Below are 21,776 nucleotides of genomic sequence, written 5' to 3'. Positions count from 1 at the left end.
GCAATCACTATGCAACATTCTGCATGAGTATGACCACTAACAAGCTGTCTGTATGCATCATTGACCTCCACCAAACTGTGTCTGGGTGACAGCTGTATCATGTCATTGTTGAGCATGGTGCCCAACATGTGCTTGACTTCAAGAACTGCTTCACAGCCTGTGCCATCTGAATCATTCCACCAACACTAACTTTTATGAATTACACAGGTGAGAATTACCCTCACAGCATTTCCTTTGTTCCTGTAAACCCTCCCCAGCCTCAGGCTTCATTAGGCCCTGTCCTCCAACTTCTTGGATTCCATTCATGCCATACACACAACTTATATCCCTACAGAATACCTGTGTGGTCCTTTCCCCTTATTTACTTCTCTCCTCTTCTCCTTCCTTACTCTGGCACAGCGTACCAATGCTGCACCTAGCAGTCCACTATCTAGTCCTTGCCATGTCCCTGCATGCTTCCACAGGCAACACCAGCATCTTCCCCTGCCCCTACCTTGTTATCCCACCCCCTGCCTACTCCATCTCACAGTCCATGCCTGGAGACATCAGTGGCCATGTGTGTGTGAATCATGCATGTGTGAATATGTGTCTGTTTTGTCTATGTTTGATCAGGGACTTAGTCTGACAGTTAAATGACATCTAGAAGTGCTCATTAAATGAACTTGTCTGCCACTCAGTGCCTCCACCATATGATGAGTGGCATCTCAATCTTTTCATACTGGTGTTATCACATCCAAAATATTCCAGGGTTTGGTTTAACAGATTCATACATGCAGTCACAAAGCTTGCATTAATTGCACATTTAATTTATGATTTGTGAATTAATATTTATATATGTTACCAAAATATCATTATATTGAGTAGATGGAATGATGCTGCAGAAATATGCTTATCATTTTTCATAATTGATGGATTTTATAGTACATGGAAGCTTGTTGTACAGTTTTATCCCAAATTATGTGTCCTTTTTTGACATCTGTTAGAGCTTGTAGGCCTCACATGTATATTATCTGGCTGTTTTGTACAGTTATTGTGAAAGTCGGAATTTTTTTCACGCTTACTTACTAATTTCATATTCCTTGATGGACAATAATCTTTTGAAGATGTACAAGCCAGACAATGGTGGAATATTTAATTTTTTAGAGAATAGTCTGAATGGGTGTCTAGTGGTCCTTTCAGCACTCTCGTATTCTGAAATTTTGTATTCTGAAAGTACCCAGTTATGCAGGAGAGATACTTCAGAATATGATTCCATATTTTGGATGTGAATGAAAATGTATAATATTTACTCAGAGCTGCCTGTTCATTTATGCAGATTTTCAGGATCTTTGGAACATAACAACCTTTGCTCAACTTTTAGTTAAGGTGTGTCACATGCTTGTCCAAATTCTTTTTACTGCAGAACTGTTGAGCCAAGTATATTGCACTCTATGTACTACTTGGATAATGGGTATTTATAATATGTGCATTGTGAAAATTTAGGGCTACTGTTCTGTTTTATTGTTGTTTCTAAACAGATGGTTTGCTGAGAACAGCCACTAAGCTCGTTTCTGTGGCAGTTTTTTTTGAAGAAACTATCTTTTCAAACTTTTTTATAATAGTTGTGCCTTCAGCAAATAATATTGTTCTTGTGGACATCTAAATTCAAGATCACATCTTTTTTTTGTCATCAGTCTTCTGAGTGGTTTGATGCAGCCTGCTGCAAATTCCTCTCCTGTGCCAATCTCTTCACCTCAGAGTAATACTTGCACACAGTGTCAACAATCATTTATTGGATGTACTCCTATTTCTGTCTTCTCCTACAGTTTTTACCCTCTAACTCTCTCAAGTACCATGGAAGGTTTCCCCTTGTGTCTTAACACATAACCTATCATCCAGTCCCTTCTACTTGTCAGTGTTTTTCACATGTATCCTTCTTCACCAATTCTATGGACAAAATCCTCATTCCAAATGTTATCAGTCCACCTAATTTTCAACATCATTCTGTAACACCAAATCTTAAATGCTTCAATTCTATTCTTTCTTGGTTTTCCTGCAGTCCTTAATTCACTTACATGCAATGCTGTACTCCATACGTAAACTCTCAGAAATTTCTTCCTCAAATTAAGCTAATGTCTGATACTAGTGGGCTTGTTTTGGCCAGAAATGACTTCTCTACCTGTGCTAATCTGCTTTTTATGTCCTCCATGGTTCATCTATAATGTGTTATTTTGCTCCCAAAGTAGGATAATTCCTTTACTGCATCTACTTTATTGTCCACAATTTTTATGGTAAATTTTTTCACTAATCTTATTTCTGCTGTTCTTCATGAACTTCAGCTTTCTTCAGTTTGTTCTCTGTATTCTGTGCTCATAAGACTGTTCATTTCATTCACTATGTCATATCATTCTTCCTCATTTTCGCTGGGGATAGAAATGTCATCAGTGAATTTTGTCATTGATATCCTTTCACTCTGTATTTCAGTACCAGTCACGAAACTTTCTTTTATATTCTTCTTTGCTTCCTCAGTGAAGAGATTGGATGGCAGTTAATAAATGCCGGATTTATGTCTTACACCCTTTTTAATACAAGCACTTTATTCTCGATCTTGCATTCTTGTTGTTAGTTCTTGGTTATTATACAGATTGTGTATTACTAGCCTTTCTATATAACTTACACAATTTTTTCAGAGTATTACGTACATTTTGCATGATTTTACATTGTCTAGCACTTTTTCTAGGTTGACAAATCCTATGAACATGTCTTCATCCTACTTATTAAGTTCAACATCAGAACTGCTTCTCTGCTGCCTTTACCTTTCATAAAGCCAAAAGCCAAAAGATCACCATGTAACATATCCCCCTGTACACATCTTATTCTTCTCAGCAACTTTGATGCATGAGCTGTTAAGCAGATTGTGTGATGTTCTTGTACTTAGCTGCTCCTGCTACCTCTAGGATAGAGTGGTTGATATTTTTCAGAAGTCTGATGGTGCATCTCCAGACTTACAAATTGTATAAACAGACATAAATAATTGTTTGGTAGATACTTTCACCAAAGATTTTAAAAATTATGGAGGAATGTTATTTATGCTTTTAACTTTATTCGATCATAAATCTTCTAAAGCTCTCTTAACCTCTGACTGATTCTAGATCCTCTATTTCTACGACTTCAGCCGCTGTTAGTAGCAATAATAATAATGATAACAGTAATAATAATATGCATAACTTGTCTGAAAAAAGAAAAAAAACATGTTTTTGTAGAATTTTGTTATCTTGTGCTTAATTGATGGCAAGAGCGAAATAACATTTAAGCTTTCATTACTCTCCTCCTCGCATTTTTGTGTGAGTGGGAGTTTTTGTACTTTTTTATTTTTTTTGGAAAAATATTCGAGATTGGGAGGCCTAGTTCCTTTGCGGCTAATTATTCCTGGTAATTTCCTTTTCTGTTAGCACTTAAAACAGATCCAACAGAGTTCATGTTAATACTGCATGGGAAAGCCGATTCCTCCACAGTAAACAACCAACTCCAAACCCAAATTGACGTATGCGGAAATAATTAATTTCAAGTAGGACCGTACTGTCTACCAACATTGGCACCTGATTACGAATGAGGTGCTGAAAGCCACAAGGATCAAAAGCACACTGTCTTCGACCCCACATTTAAGTGAACATCAGACAAACCAATGAGAGTTTTTCGCTAATGTTCATACATATGTATAATGTGGGCCTACACTACAGATAAGCATCACTCACCGTAAGATCAACAGATGTCAGAAGCATGAATAAATGCTACAGTCTCACAATCGACGATGATGTGGTTTAAGGTTCTGAGCACATCAAATGGATTACTATATGGCAAAATCCAAATCTTAATTTACTGTATCTCGTTCAGAATCCCACAAAATAGGTTTTTCTGTCAGTATAACTATAACGTATATTGATGTCTGGTCTAATTTTACTATATAGCGAGTGAATTGGCATATCTGATGAATGTGCTGATGTCTAATGGGATTTACGAGGTGCCGCAGTAAAGTAATGAGAGTGATGTGAAAAAAATGTTGCTTACCGTTTAGTCAAGTTTAGTGTTGTCTTCTTCAAAGTAGTCCCCTTCTAATTGCACACACTTTTTCCAGCGCTTCTGCCATTGATGGTAACATTTCTGGAACTCATCTTCTGTAATATCCTCCAAGACTCTCGCCACAGCTTTTTGGACATCTTGTATTGTTTGAAAATGGTGCCCCTTGACCGCCGTTTTGAGTCTTGGAAATAGAAAAAAGTAGCACGGAGCAATATCTGGTGAATAAGGTGGCTGTGGTAGTACTGAAATTTGTTTTGAGGTTAAAAATTGCTGTACTGACAGAGCAGTATGGCATGGCCCATTGTCGTGATACAGAATCCAATTATCAGCAATGTTGGCACGGACACGAAGAACTCTTGTACGAAGTCTTTCTAAAATTTCTTCATAGTAATATTGGTTAAATGTTTGTCCAGGAGGCATCCACTCTTTATGAACAGTTCCCTTGGAATCAAAGAAGCACACAAGCATGTATTTCACTTTTGACTTTGACATGCGAGCTTTTTTTCACTTTTGACTTTGACATGCGAGTTTTTTTGGTCTGGATGATCCCTTTGAGCACAATTGCGAACTTTGGCGTTTTGTCTCTGGATCGTACTGAAAACACCAACTTTCATCACCAGTGATAACGCATCTCAATAATTATGGATTGATTTCAGTTTGCTCTAACAGATCGGCTGCCAAATTTTTTTGTTTCTCGCTGTTGTTGTGTGAGATGTTTGAGCACCATTTTTGCACAAATATTTCTCATACCAAGATCTTCAGTTATTATTAGACGAACCGTTTCTCGATTAATGTTCAGTTCTTCTGCAATCATTTTCACGGATAATCTTCGATCAAATCGTACAAGTTCACACACCCTGCCCAAGTTGACATCCACCTGTGAGGTTGATGGTCGTTCATTGCAGTCTTCATCTTCAACATTCGTTCTGCCTTTACTAAACATTTTATGTCAATGAAAAACTTGAGCACTTGACGTAACCTCCTCTCCAAGAGCTTTCTGAAGCTTACCGTAAGTTGTTGTCGCGTTTTCACCCAATTTAACACAAAAAGAAATGGTATACCATTGCGCAATATTATGTAGTTCCATTTCCGTGACGAGAGACAAAAATGTTCAAATGTGTGTGAAATCTTATGGGACTTAACTGCTAAGGTCATCAGTCCATTAGCTTACACACTACTTAACCTAAATTATCCTAAGGACGAACACACACACACCCATGCCCGAGGGAGGACTCGAACCTCTGCTGGGACCGACAAGAGACACAAACACGTCTTAACTTATTACAGCACAACTCATGACTGAGCAGTTGCATCAATGTGTCGCTTGGACTAGAAGCAGCTTATAGACCAAGGTCAAAGATGCTGTGCCTACGCAAGTCTGCAGGGCTGCCACATCATCTAAAGAAAATCAGTCTCATTACTTTATTGTCGCATCTCGTATGTTGAGCAAAGGGGGATAAAAGTCTGCTGCAGTGTGCTACCACCTCATGGCATTGACATCAACTTGTAGTTGAGTAGTAAAGACCAACTGTTTATCAAATCTGCATTTATTTGGCCCATGAGGCAGTTATGTCTTGCCAGTTGCGCAAGTGCAAAAGCCCCTTAAAACGTGCAAAACTGAAGGTGTACTCGTGTCCCTGATGTCAAGTTTCACCGAGTCTACAGGAGCATAGCGTGGCAGATTTAGTGCTGTGTATTTCAGATTACTACATCTACATTATGTTTAACAGCATTCTGAGAAAAATAATCAATAAATCCAAAAAGTGTCAAAAGTTTGGGAGTTCATGTGCACCTGTGTTCTTACACAATAGCCGCCACTGAACATCGCTACTCAATGAAGTAAATGAGTTACAAAGTCTCAGCTGTGATGAGTCCCCGGTGTCAGAGAATGAAGCTTCCTCTTGTTCCATCTCTCACTATGATGTAAAATAATAGTAGCGTTAAGTGTGCGGAGCTCCATGTAGATGTCATTGGCACGACGTACACAACCAGTTGACACCTGAAGTAATATGCAGAAGAGGTTACCCATTTAATCCCTGGTGGAGCTTGCAGGTTACTGCTTAGAAGACATCGCAGCGCACGGGACGATGTTCTTCACGGAGGGGTGCGACCCGTGCGCGACTGCCCTCGCCTTCACGCTGTTCGAGCTGGCGCACAACGCGGACGTGCAGGAGCAGCTGCGGGAGGAGGTGGCGGCCGCGTCTGGGGCGGAGTTCACGTACGAGAAGCTGCAGGAGATGGAGCTGCTGGACCGAGTCGTCTCTGGTGAGGATCGCTTCAGTACTGCTCCTGTTGCGGGCTGCACGCACTTTCTGATCGGAAGCATCCTGCGTAATGCGGGATTACTTTAAAAACGGACACAAACAGTCCCGACCGCAGAATCATCACTCTGCGCCTTCTACATCTACATCTACATGGATACTCTGCAAATCACATTCAAGTGCCTCGCAGAGGGTTCATCGAACCACCTTCACAATTCTTTATTACTCCAATCTCGTATAGCGTGCGGAAAGAATGAACACCTATATCTTTCCGTACCAGCTCTGATTTCCCTTATTTTGTCGGGGTGGTCGTTCCTCCCTATGTAGGTCGGTGTCAACAAAATATTTTCGCATTTGGAGGAGAAAGTTGGTGATTGGAATTTCGTGAGGAGATTCCGTCGCAACGAAAAACGCTTTTCTTTTAATGATTTCCAACCCAAATCCCGTATCATTTCTGTGACACTCCCATATTTCCCGACAATACAAAACGTGCAGCCCTTCTTTGAACTTTTTCGATGTACTCCGTCAGTCCTATCTGGTAAGGTTCCCACACCGCGCAGCAGTATTCTAAAAGAGGACGGACAAGCACAGTGTAGGAAGTCTCCTTAGTAGGTCTGTTACATTTTGTCAGTGTCCTGGCAATAAAATGCAGTCTTTGGTTAGCCTTTCCCACAACATGTTCTATGCGTTCCTTTCGTTTTAAGTTGTTCGTAATTGTAATACCTAGGTATTTAGTTGAATTTACAGCTTTTAGATTGGACTGATTTATCGTGTAACTGAAGTTTAACGAGTTCCTTTTAGCACTCATCTGGATGACCTCACACTTTTCGTTATTTACGGTCAACTGCCATTTTTCGCATCATTCAGATATCTCTTCTAAAGCGTTTTGCAATTTGTTTTGATCTTCTGATGACTTATTAGTCGATAAACGACAGCATCATCTGCAAACAACCGAAGACGGGTGCTCAGATTGTCTCCAGAATCGTTTATATAGATAAGGAACAGCAAAGGGCCTATAACACTACCTTGGGAAACCCCAGAAATCACTTCTGTTTTACTCGATGACTTCCACTCAATTATTATGAACTGTGACCTCTCTGACAGGGAATAACTACAGTCACATAAGTGAGACTATATTTCATGAGCACACAATTTCACTACGAGCCACTTGTGTGGTACAGTGTCAAAAGCCTTCCGGAAATCCAGAAATACCCGATCGATCTGAAATCCCTTGTCAATAGCACTCAGCACTTCATGTGAATAAAGAGCTACTTGTGTTTCACAGAAACGATGTTTTCTAAACCTATGTTGACTGTGTGTCAATAGACCGTTTTCTTCGAGGTAATTCATGATGTTCGAACACAATATATGTTCCAAAATCCTGCTGCATATCGACGTTAACGATATGGGCCTGTAATTTAGTGGTTACTCCTACTACCTTTCTTGAATATTGGTGTGACCTGTGCCACTTTGCCGGCCGAGGTGGCCGCTTGGTTCTAGGCGCTACACTCTGGAACCGTGCGACCGCTACGATCGCAGGTTCGAATCCTGCATCGGGCATGGATGTTTGTGATGTCCTTAGGTTACTTAGGTTTAAGTAGTTCTAAGTTCTAGGAGACTGATGACCTCAGCAGTTAAGTCCTATACTGGTCAGAGCCATTTGAACCATTTTTCGGTGCGACGTTCCAGTCTTTGGGTACGGATCTTTCGTCGAGCGAACGGTTGTATATGATTGTTAAGTATGGAGGTAAAGCATCAGCATACTCCCAAAGGAACCTAATTGGTATACAGTCTGGACCACAAAACTTGCTTTTGTTAAGTGATTTAAGTTGTTTCACTACTCTGAGGATATTTACTTCTTCGCTACTCATGTTGGCAGCTGTTCTCGATTCGAATTCTGAAATATTTACTTCGTCTTCTTTTGTAAAGGCGTTTCGGAAGGCTGTGTTTAGTTACTCTGCTTTGGCAGCACTGTCTTCGATAGTATCTCCATTGCTATCGCGCAGAGAAGGCATTGATTGTTTCTTGCCGCTAGCATACTTCACATATGACCAGAATCTCTTTGGATTTTCTACCAGATTTCGAGACAAAGTTTCGTTGTGGAAACTATTCTAGGCATCTCGCATTGAACTATGCGCTAAATTTCGAGCTTCTGTAAAAGATCGCCAATCCTGGGGATTTTTCGTCTGTTTAAATTTGGCATGTTTGTTTCGTTGCTTCTGCAACAGTGCTCTAACCCGTTTTGTGTACCAAGGAGGATCAGCTGCGTCGTTTCTTCAGTTGTTTGGTATTAATCTCTCAATTGCTTCCGATACTATTTCTTTGAATTTAAGCCACATCTGGTCCACACTTATGTTATTAATTTGGAATGAGTGCAGATTGTCTCTTAGGAAGGCATCAAGTGAATTTTTATCTGATTATTTGAATAGGTATAAGTTTCGCTTATTTTTCGAGGATTTGGGGATTGCAGTATTCAATCTCGCTACAACTCTGTGTTCACTAATCCCTACCTGAATCGGTTTTGATGCTCATTATTAACTTACGGTTATTTGTTGCTAAGAGGTCAAGTGTGTTTTCACAACCGTTTACTATTCGCCCGGGCTCATGAACTAACTGCTCGAAATAATTTTCAGAGAATTTCGGATCATATTTTATGCGTACCTCCGGAATTAAACATAACGAACACTTTGCATGTGTCTCGTAATTAATCAATGTTTGGCCAACGCCTGTCACTTCATAATCACTCGAAGGACCTATAACGAATAACTTAAAAATTCCTCATACTGCACCTAAAGGATATTTACACTAAGTGATCAAAAGTATCCTGACACCTGGCTGAAAATGACTTACAAGTTCGTGGCGCCCTCCATCGGTTTATTCTGGAATTTAATATGGTGTTGGCTCACCCTTAGTCTTGATGACAGCTTCCACTCTCGCAAGCATATCTTCAACCAAGTGCAGGAAGGTTTCTTGGGGAATGGCAGCCCGTTCTTCACGGAATGCTGCACTGGCGAGAGATATCAATGTCGGTCGGTAAGGCCTGGTGCGAAGTCGGCGTTCCAAAACATTCCAAAGGTGCTCTTTAGGATTCAGGTCAGGATTCTGTGCAGGCCAGTCCATTACAGGAATGTCATTGTCGTGTAACCACTCCACCACAGGCTGTGCATTATGAACAGGTGCTCAGTCGTGTTGGAAGATGCAACTGCCATCGCCGAATTGCTCTTCAACAGTGTGAAGCAAGAAGGTGCTTAAAGCATCAATGTAAGTCTGTGCTGTGATAGTGCCACGCAAAACAACAAGGGGTACAATATCCCTCCATGAAAAACACGACCACACCATAACACTACTGCCTCCGAATTTTAAGCAATACACACACTGACAGATGACGTTCACCGGGCATTCGCCATACCCACACCCTGCCATCGGATCGCCACATTGTGTACCGTGATTCGTCACTCCACACAACGTTTTTCCACTGTTCAGTCGTCCAATGTTTGCGTTCATTGCACCAAGCGAGGTATCGTTGGCATTTACCGGCGTGATGTGTGGTTTACGAGCAGCCGCTCGACCATGAAATTCCACCTCCAGCCTAACTGTCATAGTACTTGCAATAGATGCAGTTTGGAATTCCTGTTTGATGGTCTGGATAGATGTCTGCCTATTACACATTACGACCTTCTTTAACTGTCCTCGGTCTGTGTCAGTCAACAGACGAGATCGACCTGTTCCGCTTTCGTGCTGTACACGTCTTTTCACGGTTCCACTTCACTATCATATCGGAAACAGTGGACCTATGGATGTTTAGGAATGTGGAAATCTCGCATACAGACGTATGGCACAAGTGACACCCAATCACCTGTCCACGTTCGAAATTCGTGAGTTCCGCGGAGCGCCCCATTCTGCTCTCTCACTGTGTGTAATGACTACTGAGGTCGCTGATATGGAGTACCTGGCAACAGGTGGCAGCACGATGCACCTAATATGAAAAACGTATGTTTTTGGGGGTGTCCGGATACTTTTGATCCCATAGTGTACTTAACACATTAGAAGAGACAGAAATTTGTGTTCACTACAAAAATAAACTTTCGTCCACATTCAACAAGCAGTTAAACTTCACATGAAAAATATTTCTGTGGTCTTTTTGAAGAGTTACTATAAAATGTTTCTGCTCTTTTGTACCTCTTTAATTCTTTATTTTATATTTTATGGAATGTTTTCTTGACTGTATAAAACTTTGCTCACTTTATTTTAAAGTCTTGGCTGCTTATGTTTTTTACTTTTTATGCATGAGTACCTTAATGGGCCCAGTCAGTTGTATAACAATCACTGTGCAGTATCACCTTTGATGTAATATGACGATTTTGCTCTAGGCTAGCTAATTTTACTTCCGTTCGTTTTAATTCCCCTTTTATTTCTCCAAATAATAATTGTAACTTGTCGCTTATTGCTATTTAACGGACGTATGTGACTGTAAATAACTATATTCGCAGTATCGTTTTTACCTTTTGACTGCTTACGCATTAATTTTACGTTTATGACTACGTAGAGTGGTCTACGTAGTGATGTAATCAATATTTCTGTACATCTGACATTATGTACGACGATTTTATGGAATTTCGTGGAATATTTATGACTGTATACTAATATGTTCATAATTCCTTGAAACTTCAACCTCTTATACTCGTTGTTTTGTGGTTTTGACTACCTCAATGAGTAAATGAGATTTTTTGCCGTAGTTCTTTTGGTGTAACTTATTTTTACATGCTTTAGATATTATGTATACTACTTTACTTGTTACCTTGTTTGTTACTTGGGTGATCTCATCTGAGGGATCTGACACATATGACGACAGTCATCTTACTTGCTTACCAGTGTTTTGTAACAGATAGTCGCTATCACAACTTTGAATTCGAGCTGTGTTGAAAAGTGCACATCGACACCTCCACGCCATTTCCATGGCGAATAACGGTTTCACTCAACCAGTATTTTCTAGCAGCAATCGGCAGTACCTGGCATGCATTTCTACATGTCGACATGCATGCCAGTACGCATTTAACATCCAGTAGGTGTTGCAGCTCTAAAATGGTCTTCATCTGGATAGCGCATATCGACACGACAACGCCTTCTCCATTGGAACCATTGGTGTTGCTTAACCACTGTCCTTGCTCGCATACAGTCCACAAGTTTGTGACAAATCCCCACAGATGGTTACCGGTGTTCTCACAACCCGTTATGATTGGTTATATCTTTTATATATATTTTTATTACGTACTGCTGTTTGTAGCAATTACTTTATGTAATGTAATGCGCGTATCTGTTCATTTGTTACTCGCTTTCGTGTAACTATTCTGTATACATCTTATTGTAATAACTGTTTTACGTCCTCTGTACCTGATTGGATGTCGTTGAGGTAATTCGGTATGCAGTGGGTGGAGCATCGCGTATTTAACCAGCAACTGCGTTGCTCTCCTTGCCAGTTGACGTTCGTGTAGTTAACAACACCCGCTCATTCACCGCCACCGCATACTATCACGAGTATAATTTCTTCTTTTAATATTCGTTGTATATAATGTATTTTATATGTTACTACTATTATCAGAGATCCCTCTAAATCGATTCTATGTTCATACACTACTGGCCATTAAAATTGCTACGCCAAGAAGAAATACAGATGATAAACGGGTATTCATTGGGCAAATATATTATACTAGAACTGTCATGTGATCACATTTTCACGCAATTTGGATGCATAGATCCTGAGAAATCAGTACCCAGAACAACCATCTCTGCCCGTAATAACGGGCTTGATACATCTGGGCATTCAGTCAGACAGAGCTTGGATGGCGTGGCGTGTACAGGTACATCTGCCCATGCAGCTTCAACACGATACCACAGTTCATCAAGAGTAGTGACTGGTGTATTGTGACGGGCCAGTTGCTCCGCCACCATTGACCAGACGTTTTCAATTGGCGAGAGATCTGGAGAAGGTGCTGGCCAGGGCAGCAGTCGAACATTTTCTGTATCCAGAAAGGCCCGTACAGGACGTGCAACATGCGGTCGTGCATTATCCTGCTGAAATGTAGGGTTTTTCAGGGATCGAATGAAGGGTAGAGCCACGGGTCATAACACATCTGAAATGTAACGTCCACTGTTCAAAGTGCCGTCAATGCGAACAAGAGGTGACCGAGACGTGTAACCAATGGCACCCCTATACAATCACGCCGGGTGATACGCCAATATGGCGATGACGAATACACGCTTCGAATGTGCGTTCACCGCGATGTCGCCAAAGACGGATGCGACCATCATGTTGCTGTAAACAGAACCTGGATTCATCCGAAAAAATGACGTTTTGCCATTCGTGCACCCAGGTTCGTCGTTGAGAACACCGTCGCAGGCGCTCCTGTCTGTGATGCAGTGTCAAGGGTAACCGCAGCCATGGTCTCCGAGCTGATAGTCCATGCTGCTGCAAATGTCGTCGAACTGTTCGGGCAGATAGTTGTTGTCTTGCAAACGTCCCCATCTGTTGAGTCAGGGATCGAGACGTGGCTGCACGATACGTTACATCCATGCGGATAAGATGCCTGTCATCTCGACTGCTAGTGATACGAGGCCGTTGGGATCCAGCACGGTGCTCCCCCTGGAGATACTAAAAGGTATCAGATAGATTATATAATGGTAAGACAGAGATTTAGGAACCAGGTTTTAAATTGTAAGACATTTCCAGGGGCAGATGTGGACTCTGACCACAATCTATTGGTTATGACCTGTAGATTAAAACTGAAGAAACTGCAAAAAGGTGGGAATTTAAGGAGATGGGGCCTGGATAAACTAAAAGAACCAGAGGCTGTACAGAGATTCAGGGAGAGCATAAGGGAGCAATTGACAGGAATGGGGGAAATAAATACAGTAGAAGAAGAATGGGTAGCTTTGAGGGATGGAGTAGTGAAGGCAGCAGAGGATCAAGTAGGTAAAACGACGAGGGCTAATAGAAATCCTTGGGTAACAGAAGAAATATTGAATTTAATTGATGAAAGGAGAAAATATAAAAATGCAGTAAGTGAAACAGGCAAAAAGGAATACAAACGTCTCAAAAATGAGATCGACAGGAAGTGCAAAATGGCTAAGCAGGGATGGCTAGAGGACAAATGTAAGGATGTAGAGGCCTATCTCACTAGGGGTAAGATAGATACCGCCTACAGGAAAATTAAAGAGACCTTTGGAGATAAGAGAACGACTTGTATGAATATCAAGAGCTCAGATGGAAACCCAGTTCTAAGCAAAGAAGGGAAAGCAGAAAGGTGGAAGGAGTATATAGAGGGTCTATACAAGGGCGATGTACTTGAGGACAATATTATGGAAATGGAAGAGGATGTAGATGAAGATGATATGGGAGATACGATACTGCGTGAAGAGTTTGACAGAGCACTGAAAGACCTGAGTCGAAACAAGGCCCCCGGAGTAGACAATATTCCATTGGAACTACTGACGGCCGTGGGAGAGCCAGTCCTGACAAAACTCTACCATCTGGTGAGCAAGATGTATGAAACAGGCGAAATACCCTCAGACTTCAAGAAGAATATAATAATTCCAATCCCAAAGAAAGCAGGTGTTGACAGATGTGAAAATTACCGAACTATCAGCTTAATAAGTCACAGCTGCAAAATACTAACACGAATTCTTTACAGACGAATGGAAAAACTAGTAGAAGCCAACCTCGGGGAAGATCAGTTTGGATTCCGTAGAAACACTGGAACACGTGAGGCAATACTGACCTTACGACTTATCTTAGAAGAAAGATTAAGGAAAGGCAAACCTACGTTTCTAGCATTTGTAGACTTAGAGAAAGCTTTTGACAATGTTGACTGGAATACTCTCTTTCAAATTCTAAAGGTGGCAGGGGTAAAATACAGGGAGCGAAAGGCTATTTACAATTTGTACAGAAACCAGATGGCAGTTATAAGAGTCGAGGGACATGAAAGGGAAGCAGTGGTTGGGAAGGGAGTAAGACAGGGTTGTAGCCTGTCCCCGATGTTGTTCAATCTATATATTGAGCAAGCAGTAAAGGAAACAAAAGAAAAATTCGGAGTAGGTATTAAAATTCATGGAGAAGAAATAAAAACTTTGAGGTTCGCCGATGACATTGTAATTCTGTCAGAGACAGCAAAGGACTTGGAAGAACAGTTGAATGGAATGGACAGTGTCTTGAAAGGAGGATATAAGATGAACATCAACAAAAGCAAAACAAGGATAATGGAATGTAGTCTAATTAAGTCGGGTGATGCTGAGGGAATTAGATTAGGAAATGAGGCACTTAAAGTAGTAAAGGAGTTTTGCTATTTGGGGAGCAAAATAACTGATGATGGTCGAAGTAGAGAGGATATAAAATGTAGGCTGGCAATGGCAAGGAAAGCGTTTCTGAAGAAGAGAAATTTGTTAACATCCAGTATTGATTTAAGTGTCAGGAAGTCATTTCTGAAAGTATTCGTATGGAGTGTAGCCATGTATGGAAGTGAAACATGGACGATAAATAGTTTGGACAAGAAGAGAATAGAAGCTTTCGAAATGTGGTGCTACAGAAGAATGCTGAAGATTAGATGGGTAGATCACATAACTAATGAGGAAGTATTGAATAGGATTGGGGAGAAGAGAAGTTTGTGGCACAACTTGACCAGAAGAAGGGATCGGTTGGTAGGACATGTTCTGAGGCATCAAGGGATCACAAATTTAGTATTGGAGGGCAGCGTGGAGGGTAAAAATCGTAGGGGGAGACCAAGAGATGAATACACTAAGCAGATTCAGAAGGATGTAGGTTGCAGTAGGTACTGGGAGATGAAAAAGCTTGCACAGGATAGAGTAGCATGGAGAGCTGCATCAAACCAGTCTGAGGACTGAAGACCACAACAACAACAGCATCTTCTTCCTGTCAGTTAAATTTCGCGTCTGTATCACGTCATTTTCGTGGTGTAGCAATTTTAATTGCCAGTAGTGTATTTCAGTACGAGGGTCGAAGGGTCGTCAAAAACTGACCGAAACCGGTACCATGGAAACAAAGGTTTTTGCGGCCGAGTACTTTTAGCCAGAACACTGTTTCTTCACGAGAAATGTTGTCAAAAATTAGTAATGCGGAGTTGGCCACTAGATGTCACGAGAGGCAGACTCTCCACTGTAGAAGGAGACGAGGAGTGCTGTGCTGCCAGTAGAGAAGCGGTAACAGCAAACAGTTCGGTCAGGACAGCTCAGTTACTTCGAACGTGGGCTACTCATTGGATGTCGCCTTGGTAACAAATGACAACGGCCTTGCCACAGTGGATACACCGGTTCCCGTGAGATCACCGAAGTTAAGCGCTGTTGGGCGTGGCCGGCACTTGGATGGGTGACCATCCAGCTGCCATGCGCTGTTGCCACTTTTCGGGGTGCACTCAGCCTCGTGATACCAATTGAGGAGCTACTCGACCGAATAGTAGCGGCTTCGGTCAAGAATACCATCATAACGACTGGGAGAGCAGTGTGCTGACCCCATGCCCCTTCTATCCGCATCCTCCTCTGAGGATGGCACGGCGATCGGATGGTTCGGGTAGACCACTGGTGGCCTGAAGACGGAGTGCTTTGGTAACAAATCCATCAGCGACGTTTCAATCCTTCTAAAGCTTGTAATGTGTCGTTGGATTTGTTAAATTTTGAATGTGGCAGGGGATAACGTTCTGACTGTCTTCTCAAGCCCAGGGTGGTAAACAAACATTCCACATAGCTATTAACTCTGGCCCTATCTCAAAGTAATCAAAAATGCTACTGTGACATTCCAAGAATACATAAATTGATATTAATGACAAGTTTGGGATTTAAACTAAAATGATAAAACAATCTCTCCCTTTTCCATATTACATTTAATTTACCAAAGCTCTCAAGTTGGAATGAATAAGCAAGTTTAATTACCTCTTCTCTCAATAAATTGATTAATATTTAAACATTGAATATGTAATTAATCAAACTATATTTCTATATTTGAAAATGTTATCAATTGAAGCAAGTAAATCTTCAGCAGTGAAAATTACACCTACGTCGTAAATGTACAATGAACTAAGTTCTCATGTACTCATTGGAGGATAGGTTAGTAATTAGCTCTTGAATTTCTCTATTCAAAGCGTACGCATGTTGGAGTATGCAACTCTCGCAAAATTGGACTCAATATTTAATTTCGCCAAAAGCGCTTCGTACATTACCAAACGGCAACTGCGGCGGCGTTGTCTCTGTGCTGGATCTCAAATCGATAATTCCCTACTCTGGTCTTGACTGAAAGTAAGCAGTCTCAAGCGCTATGCGTTCCGTGGAACGTTCAAATTTCCCTAGTCGAAATTAATGGCAGTTGCACGCTCGCTCTGGGTTGAAGCGACGCGCACAAAATTCAGCCAGAAAAGATTCCCGCAGGAATATTTGACTATCGCTTTATGTTCGTCGCCACGATACGTGAAGTGTATCGCCCTCACTTCGCAAACGTAAAGCACAGACAGAGTCGCGCCTTTACCACACGCAGGTGTGTTGACCGCCGCTAGACATGAGCGCCCGCTCTCTTGTCTCTGTGTCTTAATTGTGTTCTAAAATGTTCAAATGTGTGTGAGATCTTATGGGACATAACTGCTAAGGTCATGAGTCCCTAATCTTACACACTACTTAACCTAAATTATCCTAAGGACAAACACACACACCCATGCCAGAGGGAGGACTCGAACCCCCGCCGGGACCAGCCGCACAGTCCATGACTGCAGCGCCCTAGACCGCTCGGCTAATTCCGCGCGACCAATTGAGTTCTCAGAGTGCTTTTATATGACATTATCATCCCCACCTTGATTCTACTAAGTCACACGTCTGGCTTCAGCCGACCGCTCCCACGTTAAAGGTCAGTTCTTATTTTTCTTGCCTGGGTCTCCACTCGTTAATGTGCTCTGGCCACTTACTTGCGTCTCGGCCGTGTTTATTCTGATAGGTGTTATATTGATTTTCTCTTATTTCTTTCCGCAGTGCGCCTGGGCTTTCTTTTGTTAAAGCTAATTGAGTCGTTCCAGTGTCATTAGCCACCTGCCCTGTCCGTCTCCAAGCTGCATTCAGTTTCTTATATTACTCATGCCCCTGTCATTAAAATGGTAAATCGTTTGATATTCCGTACATGAGATGGCTCTAATTATTTCCTTTTGTCAATAATATCGTTATTTGCTGGGATTTTATTCGGTATCGTCGTTATGCAGTTTATGTAAGGCCCGAAAATGTGGACACCATACAGGGTACCCAAGTCGACTGTTGGTGGTGTGGATGTGAAGTGGAAAATCGAAGGAACAATTGTAGCTAAACTGAAACCAGGCGGGCCTCATGTAATGACAGACGAGGGTTGTCGAGCATCGCGGAGGATTGTTATAAAAAAGCGAATGAAATCAGCGGAAGGAAACACCTGTGGGTGGCAAAGTGCTATCAGCAGTCCAGCTAACACAATGTGGAAGGATATGAACACATTCTACAGCGTTCTTTACTGTGTACAGTAGAGGAACAGCTTGGAGAAAACGATAACTGTATCAGCGTGACATGGCACTCTGTCATAAAGCAGCATGTGTGGGGTAATGGTTTATGGACAATAATGTGCCTGAAATAGACTGTCTGCCCAGAAACCCGATCTGAACCCAATGGAATATCTTTGGTATTAATTAGAACATTGCTTCACTCCAAACCCCAGCGTCCAACATCACTATCTTCTCTGGTTTCGGGTCTTTAGGAAGAATGGGCTACCAGTCCTACACCTAACTGAAAGTGGCCCAAGCAGAGTTCGAACCATCATGAAGGCAAACGGTGGATACACCCCAAATTAATGCCTGGCGGTAGGTGTCTGGATACCCTTCATCGATTAGTGCACTTGTTGGGTACAGTTTCTGTTGGAACGGTGCTTCTGTTCCCTTTATTTGAACAAAAGACTAGTTAAAATATCTGTGCTGGTTGAGGATTTGGCGCATAACACGAACTACTCGCTGGTTGTGATTAAGCAAAAATGGAATCTGTGAAATACTGAAAGTCCATGAATAAAGTCATTGTCCATTGCATTGCTATGAGAAAGTAAGCCAGAGAGCACCAGACATAGTCCATGCCCACAGTGTAGATCGTCAACAGGAGGCCAGTTGGCGCTTAGGTTGTAAGCATGTAGACTCAATACGACTCTGTCTCGTTGTCACTGTACATGCAACTTTATCCCTTTCCAGAGACCCCTGGATCACCCCAAGTGACTTGACATGGCGGTGAGGGCGTGTCTCCGCCCCTGTTGTGTGATCACTGTCTTATATGGTGCCGCTGGCTGTGGCAGTAAATAAATACGAGATATAGTTCTGTCAGTTGCTGGCTCCAGCACCTTCAACACGTTTGAAATTCCTTTCTGTGGTTGAATACTCTTACTAAGGCTAAAATGTCGCACTAGACAACATATGCGAGGACCAGTTGTGCTCACTGCCTGTCTGTGAAGCATTTGATTTCTGTTCTGTGTATTTTTTGAGGCGCAATTGAAGAATCAATTCGGAATTTGTATGTCCAGTTCGACTTCGCTTCATACTCCAAAAGGTGTTGACATGGTAATATGTGCAGTCAGCTCCAATATGTGTAGGATGGATAGTGTTTGATCGAACTGCACAATGGCCATTTGCATAATCGAGTTGAAGAAAGACTTTTTAATACTAGTGTTCTCAGTGAGATAACTGTGTTATTCCATCTTCTTTGTTAGGAGTGCAGACTTAAATTGATAGTTATGTACTCCTAAATTTCACATTTCCGAGTGACCAGCTGTTAGCCATGAGTGACTGTTGTGTGCAGGTGCAACCTGAGTTGGTAACCCTTCACTCACAGCTCCAGATCATGGAGCTGGCTATGGTCACTTGGCTTGAGGTTGTTGCCGATGGCATCACTGTGAGGGGCCAGATGTGGGGTTCCAAGGGATAGCTAGCACGTCCCACATGTCTCCCAGTCCGTCCACTGCTGCGATCTCTCCACTTATTGCACACATTGAGGTTGACCACCCCCGCCCCCCCTCCCCCCCCCCCCCCACACACACATGTGCTTGAGAGGGAGATTGTCTCCAGTTGTGGTAGGCAGCGAAAGACTTTTCAGAAGGGTTCCCAAGTTTGTCTGACAAACAGGTTTCAGGCGCTATCTGTGGCTCATAAAGATCCTGACCCACATTCAATTGTTTGTAGCGCTTCAGGGAAGCCTCTCAGGCTGCAAGACCTCGATATTCATAGAGGGTGGAGTTACTATAGTTGGAAGCCCCAATTTTAGGGGTGTAGTGGGGCCCCTTAGGGGCATAGCTGTCAAGGAGCAAAAGAAGCCCATTGTGCACAGTGTGTGCATGCTGGCAGGGGAGTGGTGAGCCATCCTCGATGGGAAACGACTATTTTCGGATGCCACGAAGAGACAGAGAACAACCTACTGCTGATGGTGGCTCAGTTTGGTAGTAATGATGCACGTTGCTATGGATTGGAAGAGATTCTCTCTGTTTTCTAGCAACTTTCTGAAGTGCCGAAGATAGCAACTGTCTGAAGTGCCGAAGAGTGCCAGTGTTGCTTGTGCAGCAAACGTTTGATAGACGTTTGGTACAGAGCTGAGTGGACAGTCTGAATCAAAGGCACAGGCTATCCTGCCATTATGTAAGTTGCAGACTACTTGATGTGTACTGTAGGGTATTGTATCGGGCTGTGCTTAATAGGTCAGGGATTCATCACATAGTGGAGGCAGCTATCCAGGTAACGGGCATTGTGTGGAATGGACTTTGTTGCGTTTTAGGTTAGACGGTCTGGGTATAGAACAAAAAGGCCTTCTATCTCTATGGGTGCAGGTCATCACAGGACAATTCAAAACCTAGGAATCTTAGGTGTTATAGCTGTAAATTGTCATTAATGTGTTGGGAAAGAGCTAGAGCTCCATGCACTAATGGATAGCCATGCAGCTCAAACCATTATAAGTATTGGAAGCAGACTACAGCGGGAGATAAGTTTAGCTGAAACTTTTACAAAGACCTAAAGGTGTCCAGAAAGGATAGATTAAATACAGTGTGTGGTTAAATGTTTGTTGCTGTTAGAAGTAGTTTATCTTGTGGTAAAATACTGAAGTAGATGCTTCCTCTGAGTTACAATGGGTAGAGGTTGTACTTGAAATTCAGCATAAACTAATAACTGGTTCCTTTTATCGATCTCTGGACTTAAATGACACAGTTGCTGAACAGTGCAAAGAAGACTTGAGTCTCATTTCAGTTATTTACCCCACTCATGTAGCTATAAACTGGTGTCCAAAATTAAAGCAACAATCAGCTGTTTCCCCGTCCTGTGACTAGTTCACGATATAATTGTACAAACTATCAACAAATGTGTGCACGACCGTGTTCTGTACGGAAGATGGCATTCCGGTCAACGGAAAACCTCGCCAACGATGACGTCAGGGCACATACCAAACGGGGAAGCCTTTCCGGGTAGACCCACATTCACAAAATGATTCAAATGGCTCCGAGCACTATGGGACTTAACTTCTCAGGTCATCAGTCCCCTAGAACTTAGAACTACTTAAACCTAAATAACCTAAGGACATCACACACATCCATGCCCCAGGCAGGATTCGCACCTGCGGCCATAGCGGTCGCGGGGTCCTAGACTGAAGCGCCTAGAACCGCTCAGCCACACCGGCCAGCAACATATTCACAATAGCTGTGTACACAGTCACAGATGGTGCAGTATGGCACAGGGAAGACGCCTACCCGACTCTCTTCGGTGGAGGACTGTAGGCTGAATGGAAGCATGACAGTTGCAAACTGATGTGGCCTGATGGCTTAATGTGAAACATTCTGTTGTTTCTCGGATGTGGTGACAGTTTACAGAGACCGAAACTGTATCCTGAAGACCACGGCAGGGTCGATCACGTGTGGCATCAGAAAGAGAGGACCGTTATGTGGCTGCAAAGGCCCGAGGTACTGCCGTAATACTGTACAGCAACTGGCAGCTGAACTCGCAGCATCCACTGGACGTATTGTATCGAATCAATTGGTGTACAGAAGTCTGAGGCAGAGTGGCCTTCATTGTAGGTGACCTGCTGTATGAGCACCTCTGATGCCTCTTCACATATGGGAGCGCCTAAAATGGAGTCGTCAACATGCCACCTGGGCAGTCGAACAGTGGGCCATGCGCTTTTCACACATGAGTCCCTCTTAACATATGGGAACGCCTAAAATGGAGTCATCGACATGTCACCTGGACAGTCGAATAGTGGGCCCATGCGCTTTTCACAGATGAGTCCCTCTTCACATATGGGAATGTCTAAAATGAAGTTGTCAACATGCCACATGGATGGTTCAAATGGCTCTGAGCACTATGGGACACAACTGCTGTGGTCATAAGTCCCCTAGAACTTAGAACTACTTAAACCTAACTAACCTACGGACAGCAC

At 42.4% G+C, this 21,776-nt stretch overlaps 1 protein-coding gene and 1 pseudogene across 1 annotated transcript in view; both read left to right on the top strand.

Annotated features, from left to right (window-relative positions):
• LOC126416558 (probable cytochrome P450 6a13) overlaps positions 1 to 21,776 on the top strand; it is an 83,541-nt gene that overhangs the window by 29,868 nt on the left and 31,897 nt on the right. Inside the window, exon 7 of the mRNA XM_050084303.1 lies at positions 6,112 to 6,324. Within this exon, the coding sequence (XP_049940260.1) occupies positions 6,112 to 6,324 (213 nt within the window). The remainder of the gene's footprint in view (positions 1 to 6,111; positions 6,325 to 21,776) is intronic.
• On the top strand, positions 15,611 to 15,727 carry LOC126417775 (5S ribosomal RNA; annotated as a pseudogene).

The sequence above is a fragment of the Schistocerca serialis genome, chromosome 8 (genome assembly GCF_023864345.2).
Source record: "Schistocerca serialis cubense isolate TAMUIC-IGC-003099 chromosome 8, iqSchSeri2.2, whole genome shotgun sequence".
Classification (NCBI taxonomy): domain Eukaryota; kingdom Metazoa; phylum Arthropoda; class Insecta; order Orthoptera; family Acrididae; genus Schistocerca; species Schistocerca serialis.
The sequence above is the reverse complement of the archived record's forward strand: the minus strand, read 5'-3'. Positions and strand labels throughout refer to the sequence as shown.